Raw genomic sequence first — 15,613 nt, 5'->3', positions numbered from 1 at the left:
TGGAGTAGGCTTCTGGGTTGGACTTGGTGATCCTGAGGGTCTTTTCCAACCTGAATGTTTCTGTGATTGATCAAATTTTCAGCATAGCACACAATGGAATGGAGGCCTTGCAGGAAAAAACCAACAACCTCCTTCAGGAGAAAAGATTAAGATTTGAGAAAGCTTTAACCAGGAAAATAGGGCAGAAATCATCCTGCAGCCCTAACATCAGCCTTGTAATGAATTCCAACCGTCCCCCTGAAGAGTGGGATGATGATGCCAGCTCCTTACCTTCCTTCAGTCTTCCACTCTGTCCACTGTCCAGTTGCAAACTTATACTCAAAGAGATCATTTTTATTCTTCAGGTTGGAGTTGGAATAAATGTCTCCAGTGTAACCACCTGGGCAAGAACAATTCTGTTATACTCAACTGCAACAGAGCATCCACACTTCCGGGGTGGTGGTAGAAGAAAACAAGTTTAGATCTACAAGGATGCTGAAGGGCCTGGAGCACTGCCTGGGGAGGAGAGGCTGAGAGCCCTGGGGGTGGTCAGTCTGGAAAGGAGAAGGCTGAGAGGGATCTGATCAATGGCTATCAATAGCTGAGGGCTGGGGGTCAGGAAGGAAGGGACAGGGCCAGGCTCTGCTCAGTTGTGCCCTGGGATAGGACAAGAGGCAAAGAATGGAAACTACAGTACAGGAGGATCAACCTCAACATGAGGAAGAACTTCTTCATTGTGAGGGTCCCAGAGCCCTGGAGCAGGCTGCCCAGAGAGGTTGTGGAGTCTCCTTCTCTGGAGCCTTTCCAGCCCTGTCTGGATGTGTTCCTGTGTGACCTGTGCTGGATTCCATGCTCCTGCTCTGGCAGGGGGTTGGACCTGAGGTCCAGAGGTCCCTTCCAACCCCTAACTGTGATCTGTGATCACACAGAGAAGGTTTTGGCCAAAAGACTACAGGTGGGAGACTTTTCCTGCACCCCTACCCCCAAAGAAACCCTATGGTCATGAGTTTCAAGTCTTCCTTACTTTAAACAAAAAGTATTTCTAAGTTAAATCTGAAATCACTCAGCCCTGAGCACAGGGTTTGCTACTGAGCTGAGCTATTGACACTTCCTAGAAAGACCTCACTTTGCCACACCCCAGCAGCACAACTGTAAGCAGCCCCTGTCTTACCAAATACAAACATGCTGCTCCCATAGACCACGGCTGAGTGGTGGTAGCGCGGTGCCGGCGGCGTCCCCGTGGTGAAAGCCCTGCACAACGTTGAGGAAGCAGCAGTTACAGCCCCGGGGCCATGCTCCAGGCACCCAGGGCTATTGTGCAGGCTCAAAAAAAGACACAAGGGCTAAAAGTGATTCTGCTGCTCCTGAGTGTTTTCACTGCTTGTGCTCTGGTAATCAGACTGTCTAAGATTTTACGACAGACTTAGCACTGCCAACCCAAACAGCTGCAAACGTTGCTGCTGAAGGCTGCCTGGCAGAGGCAGCGCATGAGGCACAGAGCAAAGGAGCGAACCAAAGGTGTCTGTGAGCCCCCCTTGGCACCCTTCCTGCCCCGAGGGGCTGCAGCAGCCCAGTCCCCGCCCGCATTCTTTCAGCACTCACAGGGGTAGGAATGGGCACCGGTGGCTCACTGCCCATCACTCCCTGGCAGGCAGGAGCTGTGGGGGCACTCAGTGCCACGCAGTCGTTTGCTGGGATCAGCTCTGATAGCGCCTGGCAGGGGGCAACGCTTCCCCTGGGATGCTCTGGTAGAGCTCCAACTCTCACAAGCCGGGGGAGCTGAGGAAAGCAGCAGAGGCACCTCCCAGCCCTGCCAGCAGCCCTGCAGCAGCGGGACCGAGCGAGGGGCGCGGAACGCAGCCCACCTGCACCACGAGCAGTCCTTCACGTCGAAGCGCAGCAGGTCGTTCAGCATCGTCTTCCTGCGGGGAGGAACGGGAGAGGCGACTGAGCCGGGCCGCGGAACCGGCGAGGGGCGACCCCACTGCCCTCAGCCGTGGCTCCTCTCGGGCCCGGGCCTGCTCCCCACGGCGCCTGCTGCCCCCAGGCCCGGCCCGGCCTTACCCGTTGTCCCCGCCGAAGACGTAGATGGCATCCCGGTAGGCCACCACGGTGTGCTTGCTGCGCCTGCGGGCGGCAGAGAGCGGCGGTCAGGACTGGCCGGTACACCCCCTCCAGCCCCCGCCGCCGCCCCCCGTTCCCCGCTCACCGGGCCCCCACGAACTCGTCGCAGGGCGGGAGGCGGCGCCACCGGTGCACGGTCTCGAAGGGCCCGAAGTTGAGGGTGAGGTACTCGACGCTGTCCGAGCAGCTGTGGTCGAAGTCCACGCTCGGCGCCACCTTCGAGCGCCCCGCGCCGCCCGCCGGGGCCCCGCCGGCCGCCATGGCCCAGCCACCGCGGGGCCGCCTCCCCGCCGGACTACGGCTCCCGGCGCGCCCCGGGACCGCGGCTTCCCCGCCTCCTCGCCAGGCTGGGGTTCCGGGCACGGCTCTCCCCTCCCCGCCGGACTACAACTCCCGGCGCGCCGGGGGATGACGGCTCCCGGCACGGCGTCTCCGCCTCCTCGTCCTTCTACGGCTCCGGGCGTGCCCCAGGACCGCGGCTTCCGTGCCGGTCCAGGGCTGCTGGTTCCCGGCTGCCGCCTCGCTCCCTCCCGCCTCGCCGCGGTCCCCCCCGGCCTGCAGCCCCTAGCATGCACCGCCCCGAAGACCGTGAGTTCGAGGCCCGCGCCGGCAGAGCACTGGGACCGAGGCAGCACTGGGGCCGCCCCTGCGGGGCCTCGGGAGCCGGGCGGGTGCGGGAGTTTGCTGTGTTAGCACAAAAAAACCAACCAAGGCCAATGCGCACCGGGACGTGCAAAGTCCTTTGAGATCCGTCTGTGGCTCCCGCAGCTCCGCGCTGCCCAGCGAGGTGATGCTCGGGGTGCAGAATGCGATCGGTGCCTCCCCACGGAGCCGGACACGCGTGTGCCAGGCACCGGCACATGCCGAGGGCAGGGCGGAAGCCTGAATCTGTTCCTGAAGCACGTTCAGGGCTAAACTGTTCTTTTGGAGGACAAACGAGCAATGGAGAAAGGGCCTCCGATGGAGATATCCTCAAAAACTGAAACATAGGAAATAGCACGCTCAGCTTTGGCTCCAAAATCGTGCCCTAGGCTAATCCGGCCTCACTGCCATGTCACAAACCAGCTCCTACCTGGGAGACCCCTGCCCAAAGTAGACTCACTGAGCATGTGTAGGGCAGTGAAGAGCAGCTGGAGCTCTACGGGGAAGGCTTCAAGAACCTGACCACTGGCTCATTGCATTAGGGGGTGCTGCCCTGGGGCAAAGCTGGTGCAGTCCACTTAATAAATGTCCACCACAAATCCCACCTGGTGCACTGGATTTGTGGGGACAGCCCCCAGCACCCAGACTTGCACAGCTTTGTGATAAAGAAATGCTGCTCTTAAAGCCATTCCCAGCGGTGAGGGCACTGATCCCCAATTTTGGTGACAAATCCACCCCTGGGGTTTAATTTAGTTTAACAGGGACCTTGCAGTTCTAGCACAGCCTTAGCAACCTTCACCACTGTTGGTTTAGTTTCTCCTCAAGAGCAGACAGCAGAGGGGTGCTCTGCACCTCCAACCCACAGAGCTCAGACACATCTGCACAGAGTCCAGCACCTCTCACCCAGGCAGATTTGCTCCAGCAGAGCTGATGGCCCCAGCAGTGGTGTTTTGGTACAGCATGGGGCATTAGGAATTTTGTTATGAGGGACAGGAGGAAAGCAGAAAGGCAAAGGGGTTAGAGCTGGGTGAGCAGTAGGACCATGCAGAGGTCCCTCAAACCATCTCCCTTGGTACATGGTTGCTCTCACATCCTACTTGGCCATTGAGTCTCAACATTTCCTGTCCTGCACACCAGGAGCTCAATGGCCATAGTGTGCTGCACGATGAGGCTGCTCCTGCATGGGGACAGGGCCAGCTCCAGGGAGTGGTCCCAAACTGCAGCTCTTGGGCAGCAGCACTGTGCCCACCAGTGTGGGCTGCATGTGAGCTGCTGCTGCAGGGCAGAGCGAAGAGCATGAGGCCCCAGACCCAACTCACCTCCCAGACTCACTCAGCTACACTCTGAGCAAAATACCTGCAAATTAAAAGTCATTTCTAACCAACACACTGAGGAGCTCCAGCAAGAGCTCTACAAGACACTGCCCCACCTGCTTTTTGGTCCTTGGAATTGCAAAGAAATCCTTGGATTTCTCATTCAGGAGGAGGAACAGTGAGAAAAGTGTCAGCAGGTCAAGCTTGTTTAAACCTTCCATCTGACTTATCCAAAGCATCACCAAGCACACAGCAGTCACCTCCCACCAGCAACCACACAAACCCCACCAGCATCCCTCCACAACCAGACCTGAACAGGCTTCCATTTCTCTCTGACACCCCAAGACAGGCTGTATTAGTTTTGGGTTAAATTAACAAGGTGGGAATTGTAAAATATAGTTATTTTTATTTTCCAAAAAAACCCACCCCAAAACTATGCACAAAACTGATAGAATTATTTACAGGTTCTATTCGGTCGTGAATTCATCCAGGATGCTTAATGGCAATTTTGACACAATTTAGAGAGTTCAGAGACTGGAAAAAGCTATGACACAAATAGCTTCACCCACTTATAAACCAAAGGCCAACCAATAACCCTTAGGAAGATATGAGCAGGCTGGGTTTACTCATGAGGATTAGAGTAGGAATTTGGAGATGGTCCCTAGCTCACTCTCTCTGCTGACAGGCTCCAGAAACTGTCGGTTTGCAATCCAGTTGGAGGCTCAGGCTTTATCCCAGGGCTCTGGACCAGACACTCGAAGCAAGGCAGGACACTGGAGACGACAAGGCTTGAAGTGAGGAGAGGCTTCAGCAGACGTGAGCAAGGCTTGAGCAAGGCTGATCTGAGCGAGGAAGATCTGAGGAAGGCTGATCTGAGCAAGGCAGATCTGAGCAGGAGCAGATCTGAGCAAGCCCCCAGGCTCCCCAGTCTCTTGTATATATACAAAATGCCAGAGGTCACTTGGTCCAGTGGGGCACTAAAGCTAACATGGAGCCACCCAATAGGAAGCCTTCTGCCAGGCTATGACCATAACAGGCAGAGGCCAGGACCTTGTATCTGGGGAAGCTTTCGTGCTCTGACCCCAGCTGGCATCTTGTTTACCAGACAGGCAAGGGCCTGGCCCCTTTGTTCCTTTTCCCGCCCTGCCCTGTTGTTGTGGCAGGAAGGAGGGGAGAGCAAGGACCTGTCTAGACATCTTGAGGCTTGTCTGGATTTGTACTGGGCCATGTGTCATGGCCTACCACCACACAGGCCTAGGTGCTTCCAGATGTTTGGTATTCACTTAGCTCCAAGAAGCCAAAGCATGGGGCAAAGAAAATCATGGTCCCACCTCTTACCGGGGCTGGGACCAGTCCCCCTCCCTTGTTGGTCTCTTCTCCCAGGCACCCAGCAGCAGAAGGAGGGGACACAGTCTCAAGCTGTGCCAGGGGAGGTATAGGCTGGATATTAGGAAGTTCTTCACAGAGAGGGTGATTGCCCATTGGGATGTGCTGCCCAGGGAGGTGGTGGTTGCCATCACTGGAGACGTTCAAGAGGAGACTGGATGAGGCTCTTAGTGCCAGGGTCTGGTTGATTGCTTAGGGCTGGCTGATAGGTTGGACTGGATGATCTTGGAGGTCTCTTCCAACCTGCTTGATTCTCTGAGGACACTCACTTGAACCTTCCTGCACAGGTATCAGGACACACAACTGCAGCCACTGCTTCTAGCTGGGTTTCCTTCAGAGCCTGCACTGTGTAGTTTAACTTGGGTTGAAAAGACCAAGGGAGAGTGAGAGCCAAGGCAAACATCTCAACCTTCCCAGTAAACTTCCAAACAAAACCAAAAGTGACATCTAGGTCAGACAGCAGCAGCATTCCCACTGACGGGAATGGTGTGGTACCAGGTTTGATTTGATGTTCTTACACACCAGAGAACCCACAGGGAATAAAGCCACGAGGACACAGCTGAATGGGAGCTGGAGCAGAGCTACCTCTTCACATGCACACACAAAATTCAGGCCTCAAACTCTGCTTCCCATGGAGTTAGCCAAACAAAGCCACTGAGAACTGGAGGCCAATCCAATGGTGGGGACTGTCCTCTAGTACTGCCCATTCTTGGGCACCACCTGAGGGGCTGGGCTGGGAGGGGGCAGGGAGGTCTGCTCTAGAAGTCGGTGTTGTTTTACTGCTTTCCACACACAAACCCTGCAGCCCTGGCTGTTACAAAGTCAGCTACCCCCTCCTGCTAAAAAAGTGAAAAGCTCTGCTCTGCACACCTGCAAGACAGAATTATTCCAGCTCTTTGGAGGCTTTAGATAAAATTCCAAAGCACATTGTCCACAAAGGAACAGCAAGTACATTCCTTAGGAAAGGAATCACATGACAGGGCTTGGAAGGGACCTCCAGAGATCATCCAGTCCAACCCCTGCCAGAGCAGGAGTACCCAGGGCAGGGCACAAAGGAACACATCCAGGTGGGTTTGGAAAGTCTCCAGAGAAGACTCCACAACCTCTCTGGGCAGCCTGCTCCAGCACCCTCACACTACAGAAGTTTCTCATCTTGAGGTGGAACCTCCTGGGTTTCAGCTTGCACCTGTTGTTCCTTGTCCTCTCACTGGGCACCACAGAAAGGAGTCTGGCACCCCCATCCTGACCCCCACCCCTCAGATATTTATAGACATCTCTGAGGTCCCCTCTCAGCCTTCTCCTCTCCAGACTAAACAGCCCCACAGCTCTGTCTTCCTTCATAGGAGAGATGTTCCAAGTCCCCAAATCATCCTCATGGCTCTCTGTTGGACTCTCTCCAGCAAGTCTCTCTTGAAATGGGGAGCCCAGAACTGGACACAGCACTCCCGATGTGGTCTCACCAGGGCAGAGCAGAGGGGCAGGAGAACCTCTCTTGACCTGCTGGCCACTTTTCTTCATGCACCCCAGATGCTGTTGGCTCTCTTGGCCACAAGGGCACATTGCTGTCCCATTCAGAACCTGCTGTCCACCAGGGCTCCAAGGTCTTTCTCCACGGAGCTGATCTCCAGCAGGACAACCCCTAGCTTGTACTGGTGCCTGCTGCTGTTCCTCCCCAGATGAAATGCTATGATGGCTCAAGCCTTTCCTTTGAAGCAGATGGATGCATTCCAGGCCCCCCTCTCTGAGCAGCTGACTCCCATGGAACACCCTAACAGCCTCCAGCCAGCATCCACAGAAAGTTTCTTCAGGAGAAACAGATCTTTAAAAAAAAAAAGTGACTGCAGGAAACAAATTCCTTGGAAATCAGTTTTATATGAAGGATACCAATGTACATTTGAATAGTTTTATTTCCACTTTCCCCAAGGGGGAACCAAAGGCAGAGAGGTGTTGTGAGATACATCCCACTGTTCTCAAGGGGAGATCCACTTCCAGAGGCTATTTTACCACTCTGGAAACACACACACGGGAGTGTGAAGGAAGCAGAGTAGTTCAGAGTGGCTGTCATGGAGCAAATGGGTTAAATATCATCAGGATTTCCACCCCACCCTCCCCCCCTAAAAATTGTGGCTCCTGGTGTTCCATAACCCCAAAGTCTTTAGTTGCCACATGCCACAGGAGCAGAGGTTTCAGTGGTAACTTCCTTTGAGCATGAGCACACAGAAGCATCAGTAAAGAACTGCTCCCTGGGGACAGGGCAGCTGTGAGCCACAAAGCAGGAAGGAAGATATGCATCCAGCTTTATTGTCTCAGCTTCCCCTCCAAACTCCTGTAAACAGGCTCCACACCATCCAGGCATCTCTGGGAAGAGTCAATAGTTCTGTAGAAAGGCTGAGAGATTTACCCTGTGTTAGGTGAGCACGAAGAGGAAGGACCTCAGGAGGCATCCAAGCAGCCTGGAAGTGACTCCAGTTCCTTTCTCTGTCCAACTGTGCTGTGGGGAACTCAGTCAGGTGCCTCCTCAACAGGGAGAGACAGTCAGCTTTTAAAAATATTAAGGACACATTATTTTTATCTGTAAGAACTTCCTGGAAAGTTAACTGTGGAAAATGAAAGTGCTGCCAGGGTGAGACCAAGGTGCAAAGCTCCACAGCCTCCGGCCTTGCTGCTTGCTCAGTGTTCCTTCCCTTAGCAGATTGGTGGCAAGATGAATTGCACCGAGGCCAGCATCATCCACCTGGAACGAGCAGACACTGGAAAATGTTTTATGTTTAATCATAAAACGTGGAATAAACAAAAAAAAAAAAAAAAACAAACCCAAAAAACCCAAAACCAACACAAAACCCCAAGCCCAAATCCTATTGTTGAGCTGTGCCTGGGCTGCTGTGGGCCCTGGGGCTAGATGCCAATGGCCTGCAGCACTCTCTTCTCGTTCTCGTTGAGGTGGTCAGAGAACATTGCATAGCAGGGCTGCTGTGCAAACTGGCAGAGGAAGTCAGTCAGGTAGGCCTGGAAGGAACACAGAGAGGCCCAGTTAGCATCACTCCATCTTCTGTGTTTAAGTCTGGAGAAGAGAAGACTGAGAGGGGATTTATAAATTTCTGAGGGCTGGGGCTCAAGAGGGAGGGGACAGCTGCTGCTCAGTTGCACCCTGGACAAGGGGCAATGGATTGAAACTGCAGCACAGGAGGTTCCACTTCAACATGAGGAGGAACTTCTGCACTGTGAGGGTCACAGAGCCCTGGAGCAGGCTGCCCAGAGAGGTTGTGGAGTCTCCTTCTCTGGAGCCTTTCCAGCCCTGTCTGGATGTGTTCCTGTGTGACCTGTGCTGGATTCTATGGTCCTCTTCTGGCAGGGGGTTGGACTGGAAGATCTCCAGAGGTCCCTTCCAACCCCTAACATCTGTGATCCTGTGTATCAAAAGATAAAGCTCAGCATGCACCAGGGAAGACCAAGGGAACAGCCTAGCAGAGGAAGGGGAGCAGCAAAGAAGCACTAAGAAGCAGCTGCCAGGTGGTGGCAGAAAGCAGCTGCAAAGTGTCACAGAGGGCCTGAGAGGCTGCCAGCATCCCCAGGTGGAAAAGGAAATTCTGCCATGTTCAGTCTCCACTCAAACAGCTGTGAAGTGTCTCATCTCCCCTTGTTCAAAGAGTTTTGGTCATTCCCCTTTCCAGCCTACAACCACTGAACCAATAAGGAATTCTCCAGGCATTCCTGGGATACTCTGCACTTCCCTAAGGAAGTTCAGTGACCTGAGCCCATTTGGGACAACCAATAAGTTAGGCTTCCAGGGATTTACAGTTCTGTTAGAGTACAACATAAAAACAAATCCATAATGATAGGCTGAGAGGGTTGGGGTTGTTCACTCTGGAGAGGAGAAGGCTCCAAGGAGACCTTCTTGTGGCCTTCCAGTATCTGAAGGGGGCTACAAGAAAGCTGGGGAGGGACTTTTTAGGGTGTCAGTGTATCGGGTTTAGCTGAGCTGGAGTTAATTCTCCTCCAAGCATCCTTCTAGTGCCAGGGCCAAACCACCACAGTCAGGTAGTGATAAGAGCGGGGAATGGAGCAAAACTAGAAGTGGGGAGATTCAGATTGGATGTTAGGAAGAAATTCTTGCCCATGAGGGTGGTGAGAGACTGGCACAGGTTGCCCAGGGAGGTGGTGGAAGCCTCATCCCTGGAGGTTTTTGCAGCCAGGCTGGATGTGGCTGTGAGCAACCTGCTGTGGTGTGAGGTGTCCCTGCCCATGGCAGAGGGGTTGGAACTGGATGAGCCTTGAGGTCCCTTCCAACAATTCTATGATTCCATGAATTGGATTAAATCCCAGCACTCTAGAGCATCACCTGGAGATCTATTTGGTACAGAGGATCCTTTAATGCATCTGGATCATCCTCTTCATCATCTTCATAGTAATCATCATCTGTCAGAGGCAAACCAGCAGGTTTTAACATCAAACAGGGCAGTACCTCTCAGGAATTTGCCAGCAGACTGTTGTTGAGCTCCAAGAATTCAAGAATAAACAGTTTCAGCACTGCTGGGTTTAAAACTCCACTGTGAGCACACAGGGGGTACCAGACAAGCAGGTCTGTCAGAGACACACTCCCAGCTCTCTGCTGATGTCAGCTGCCTCCCTCATTGTATTTGCCTGAAGGTTCTCCCCTCCAAGACTATACAAAGCAGAGAGCAGAGGGAAGCAGATGAGGTACCTGCTCTATCCTCTTTATGCACCAATTATTTCTCAAGGTCACCCCCCAGACAAGCTCATCCACTTCTCCAACAATGTCATTGCAAGGTCACACCTACAGCTCTGAGCAGCAATTTTCTCTTGAGATGGAAGATCTGCACAAACCTCCCAGCAATGTGAAGCATAGGCAGCATTTGAACTCAGGTGAAGCATGGAGCTCTGCCATGCCTGTGCTAGTCACAGACATGTCCCTCTTGCAGGTAAGGTTGCCCAGGAAGGTGGCTGAGGACCCATCCCTGGAGATATTCAAAGTGAGGCTCAACAAGGTTCTGGGCAACCTGATCTGGTGGAGGATGTCCCTGCTGACTGCAGGAGGGTTGGACTGGGTGAGCTTTGGAGGTCCCTTCCAACCCAGACCATTCTATCAAACACTGGCAAGGCAGATTGCTTGTGTTGCTTCACAGATAGGAGCTTGGGTTCTGCCTTGGCTGTTAGCCAGGAAGTTCCTTTGGAAGTTCCTTCCAACCCAGAGCATTCTGTGATTCATTCCAAGTCCCAGTCTGGTTATTTCCTTCCCCTGCCTGTAGCCTCTCTTGAGCTGCTGTGAAGGTCAGAGAGCTTTGACCAGGATGGCATCTCCCCTGTTTTGGCTTTGAGCAAGCACTTTGAAGCTGTTACTTACCATACTTGTTTGTGGAAAGAATGTCTGATAAGAACTGCCCTGCTAAGCCTTCATCTTCATCCTCATCCTCTTCCTGATCCTCCCACATATCATTTGAATCATCTGTTTAGGAAAAAAAAAAAGTGATTCTAGAAATAATCCAAATCCAAGAGGGCTGTTGGTCACTCTAGGGGGGACTTCAGTTTTCAGGCAAACACTGCTGCTGGTGCCTGCAAGTGAAGGGAAACAGCTGCAGCCTTTGGCCTCCTTTGGGAATGAGTGAAATGAGTGACTCAGGAACTGGAGCTAAGCAAAAAGTTTAGAACAGATGCTTGAAGTAGGGGAGAAGAAAAGGAAGCCAAATACAGCAGGGCAGGAGGATTTTATTGGCATGTGGTCAGATCCCACCTTCCAAACTGGCCCAAAATCCTGTTCAGGTGTAAGAGTAAACAGCACTGACTGAGCTCAGCCTCTGGTCACTGCCTGAGCCTTGGCAATTCCAGGCATGCTCTTTGGTATTTTAAGTTCCTCACTGCTATAAGCACTGCTGAAGAGAGGGCAAAGGAGGTTTCAGCCATGCAAAGGAAGCAGCAAAGGCAGCAGTGTACCTTGGCTCCAGTCTGCAGCTGTCTGTCTGGATGCATTTGCTTCCATGGCATTGGAGAGCTCATTGATGATCAGCTTCAAGATTTTGACCAACAGAGGAATGTTTGTCCAGCGCTCAGGGTCTGCAAGGGAGAAATACTGACTCAGAGAATGGCTTGGGGTGGAAGGGAGCTTCAAGATCATCCAGCTCCAACGCCCTGCCATGGGCAGGGACACCTCCCACCAGCCCAGCTTGCTCAAGGCCTCATCCAGCCTGGCCTTGAACACCTCCAGGCAGGGGACAGCCACAGCCTCCCTGGGCAACCTGTTCCAGTCTCTCCCCACCCTCACTCTCAAGAATTTCTTCCTATTCTTCAGTCTCAATCTCCCTTCTTCCAGCTGAAAGCCATTGCCCTCCTTCACTGCTTTGAATAAAGAATTGTTAAAAACCAGGGCTGGGCTGGTTTGGGTTTTGTTTGGTTTGGGTGTGGGTTTTTTCCTGTTTTGTTTTGTGCTTTGAGGGTTTTTTTGTTTAGTTTTGTGGTTGCTTTTTTGTTGTTTTTGTTTGTTTGTTTGTTTTTGTAGTTTTCCTACCCATTTCCAGTGCTTACATCCCCTGAGCACTCACATACAGTGCAGCAAAACCTCCAGGTTGGAAGGAGAAAGGAACTGACATAAACCCCTCAAATGTCCTTTCTGTCAACCTTCACAGCTGGATTTCCAAAGACCTTAACTCCAAACCCCAATCTTGCCTATTTTAAATGAAGGCATTAAGGTTAATATCTTGATGGCTGTGACTCTGCCCAAGGACATCAGAGCTGCAGATGACTTCATGAAGCTTTCTTCTTTGGAGTACAGTCACACACCTGGCACTGCAGCACCCCACAGGTGACTCCGCCCTTTGAGACACTGTGAGCTTCAACCTGGCCTCCCCAGTGTGCCCCCGGGGCTTAGTTATTCCATAGGGATAGCCAGAGAGTGTCATTGACTATAGGGAGAGCCAGAGAGTGTAGTGTCCATAGGGAGAGCCAGAGACTGGTAGTGTCCATAGGGAGAGCCAGAGAATGTTACTGACTATAGGGAGAGCCAGAGTGTAGTGTCCATAGGGAGAGCCAGAGAGTGTAGTGTCCATAGGGAGAGCCAGAGAATGTTACTGACTATAGGGAGAGCCAGAGTGTAGTGTCCTTGCCTGGAGAAGTGAAGATCCTAGCAAACACAGAACCTGGGAGCACAGGTTTTCACTTGTCTGGTTTAGTATTAACCTTGGTTTAACTCAGATGCTGGCAGTTACCCTTCCTCTGTCTGACCAGAAACAAACCACTGTGCTGCTCTGGGGGTTTAAAGCAAGTCATGATAAGGCAGCAAGTGTCCTGTGACCACTGCTCACTCCTCACACTCCTGGTGCTCTCCCCTGTTCATCTCCCAGCTTAGCCCTCTACTCCACACCCCAAATCTCCTGAGCCTGCAAGAGCTGAAGGCTTGAGGAGCACTTCAATGGGCCTCCTCCAGGCTGGATGCATTCAGCTGTCATGTCCCATTCCACATCTGGCCACACAAGTTGCAGAAATGAGGTTTTGAGTGTCCACTGAGGACAGCAGCTCCCCAGGGTCTTCCTCTGGGGCTCAGTCCTCACAAAACCCCTGCCCAGTGCTCACTCCAGTTGAATGTGTGACTCCCCACAGCACCCTGGAGTCACAGACTCTGGGTTCAGGCAATTAATGACACAAGTCTTCTGCAGGAGACTGGTCAAGCTTCCCTTCCCAGTGATCTCTAATTTCTTGAACTCATTGCTGGTATTTGTGCAATGCTGCCTCAGCCAAAAAAGGACCACTTCTGATTTTTAATCTCTGCATTCACTACACAAACCTTCCTCCCAGAGCAGCTACTGGGGAGCATGAAATTGTCAGCTCTGCCTCATCAGACGGAACAAGATGACGTGAAATAGCAGCAAATAACTCCCTATCCCATCATCACCTCATCCATTTAGATTAAATCAGAGACATCAGGAGCCTTCCAAATCAGTCCTTGGTGGAAGGAAGGCAAACAATGGATGTGTTAAGTACCTGTATGGATCAGCTCTCAGGTACCTGATGCATGGATCAGCTCTGAAGAACAATGCACACCTGCAGGAAATATCTCCCACAGCTTTGTGTGAGCTGCAAGAGCTATTTTAAGGCTTCTCCTAGCATCTGCTAAGAGGAAAACGCAGCCCTGCTGAGCCAGCAGAGCAGCTACTCACTCTTGGCCGACTTGGAGCGCGTCCGGATTCCCTCATCCATGTTGAAGATCTCTTCTCCCTTCACCCGGATGTCCTGCAGCCTCTTGTCATCTGTGTTGATGCCATACTGCAGGAGTTTGCACAACGCTACAGAGCTGGCAGCAGGGAACAGGAAAGTGACAGATCAGAATTGCCCTCGAGTGCCTGCCTGGCTTCCAGGTGTCTGTTAGCAGCAGCACATCTGCAGCGCAGACGTTCAGTGTCCTCACCCCCAGGCGGCCCCCAAGGCCAAGCTCTGCAGAACCTTCCCATTCCTCCTGCCTTCTGGCAGTCACCACAGCTGGGCTCATCTGCAAAGGGACTCATGCCCTGGCCTGCAGAGCGAGCTGGAAACTGACAAAGCTTTGGACTGAACACCACCAAACAGTGCAGGCATGCACTGAAGCTTTTCCAGCTCAGAAGGGCCAGGAGGTGAAGCCACTCCTGAAGTGTCAGCTGCAGATGAAGGTGCAATTAAGAGGACAACAGTGGCAAGAAAGCAGCAACCTGCTTGATCTGCAGCCATGAACATCTCTTCTGCTTTTCTCTAGTCTCAAGGCTCTTTTCCACTCTGGTCCTGCACAGCCCTGCTACACTCTGACCTTCCTAGTTTGCTCCTGCAGTATCTCCACCTTCTCTCCACCTCTGCACCTTAGATTTCTACTCCACACTTCCAAACCTTCTCCAGCTCCAGACTGTTTTCAAGCCATACTGAGGATGACTGACTACAGATTAAGGTCACCAATTTAGGCTGGGCACTATTGAACTCTTCTGGCTACACAAGTCTCAAACTGAAGTTTCAGAGCCCCATGGAATGGGATCATTTTGTGCTTCCCCCTCACACCTTCTTTCTCCCCGACACTGCTGGTTTGGTGCCAGACCTTACCTGCCAGCCCTGAGCTGCCCAAAGTTTTCCCATTCTTCATCATGCAAGTCAAGAACAAGTTCCCACTCAGAGGGATGGGGACACTACCATTTTCTAGTGCACCATAAGCACCACTGTGAGCAACCCAGGAGTGGAGCCATGCCAAGTCAGCTGCTCACAAACTGCTCTCATCTTGGACAGTCTGGAGACACTGATGAGCAGCAGCACTGCACCTTGTTCTCCCTGCCAGCTCCAGCCCTGGCTTCTCCCTGTGGCTGTCAGCAGTCTCTGGAGATCCCAGACACAGCCCTGCTCTGTCTAACTGGGGATGTACCACTCTCTTGGGATGAAACAGACCAAGCACAGAATCATAAAATGGCTTGGGTTGGAAGGGATCATCTACTCCAACCTCTCTGCCATGGGCAGGGACACCTCTCAACTAGACTTGGTTGCTCAAGGCCTCATCCAAGCTGGCCTTGAACACCCCCAAGGAGGGGATATCCACAACCTGCCTGGGCAGCCTGTGCCAGAGTCTCACCCCTCACACTGAAGAACTTCTTCCTCAGCTCCAGTCTAACCCTGCTCTCCCTCAGCTTCAAACCATTCTCCCTTGTCCTGACTCTAGACACCCTCAGCAAAAGTCTCTCTGCAGCCTTCCTATAGGATCCCTTCAGGTCCTGACAGGCAGCTCTAAGGTCCCCCCAGAGTCTTCTCTTCTCCAGGCTGCACACCCCCAGCTCCCTCAGCCTGGCTTCACAGCAGAGCTGCTCCAGCCCTTGGATCATCTTTGTGCCCCTCCTTCTCGGTCTCTTTTCACATGCAACAAGTAACAGGACAAGAGGAAATCACAGAATTGTTTGGGTTGGCAAAGCCCTCTGAGATCATCCAGTCCTACACCAACCCAACCCCACCATGGCCACCAAACCAGGGCCCCAAGTGCCATGGCCACACCTCCAGCCATGGAGACTCCACCACCTCCCTGGGCAGCCTCTTCCAATCCCTGAACACTCCTCCAGCAAACAAATTTTAACTCCTCTCCAACCTAATCCTCCCCTGGCACAATTTCAGGACAATTCCTCTCCTTCTATCACCTGAGACTGGGGAGAAGAGCCCAACCCCCA

General features: G+C 52.8%; 2 protein-coding genes across 2 annotated transcripts in view; both read right to left on the bottom strand.

Moving 5' to 3' along the window:
• The window catches only part of LZTR1 (leucine zipper like post translational regulator 1), a 39,681-nt gene extending 37,317 nt beyond the window's left edge, over positions 1 to 2,364 (bottom strand). The window contains exons 1-5 of the mRNA XM_054395754.1: positions 2,189 to 2,364; positions 2,044 to 2,106; positions 1,845 to 1,901; positions 1,151 to 1,230; positions 271 to 379 (exon numbers count right to left, since the gene is read on the bottom strand). Of these exons, the coding sequence (XP_054251729.1) occupies positions 271 to 379; positions 1,151 to 1,230; positions 1,845 to 1,901; positions 2,044 to 2,106; positions 2,189 to 2,364 (485 nt within the window). The remainder of the gene's footprint in view (positions 1 to 270; positions 380 to 1,150; positions 1,231 to 1,844; positions 1,902 to 2,043; positions 2,107 to 2,188) is intronic.
• A 5,902-nt stretch (positions 2,365 to 8,266) lies between these two features.
• The window catches only part of IPO9 (importin 9), a 34,842-nt gene continuing 27,495 nt past the window's right edge, over positions 8,267 to 15,613 (bottom strand). Inside the window, exons 17-21 of the mRNA XM_054395758.1 lie at positions 13,610 to 13,743; positions 11,394 to 11,513; positions 10,807 to 10,908; positions 9,784 to 9,860; positions 8,267 to 8,450 (exon numbers count right to left, since the gene is read on the bottom strand). Coding sequence (XP_054251733.1) covers positions 8,340 to 8,450; positions 9,784 to 9,860; positions 10,807 to 10,908; positions 11,394 to 11,513; positions 13,610 to 13,743 — 544 coding nt within the window. The 3' untranslated portion in view covers positions 8,267 to 8,339. The remainder of the gene's footprint in view (positions 8,451 to 9,783; positions 9,861 to 10,806; positions 10,909 to 11,393; positions 11,514 to 13,609; positions 13,744 to 15,613) is intronic.

Source organism: Indicator indicator, chromosome 35 (genome assembly GCF_027791375.1).
Source record: "Indicator indicator isolate 239-I01 chromosome 35, UM_Iind_1.1, whole genome shotgun sequence".
Classification (NCBI taxonomy): Eukaryota; Metazoa; Chordata; class Aves; order Piciformes; family Indicatoridae; genus Indicator; species Indicator indicator.
Note: the sequence above shows the minus strand (reverse complement) of the source record. Positions and strands in the feature narration are given on the sequence as shown.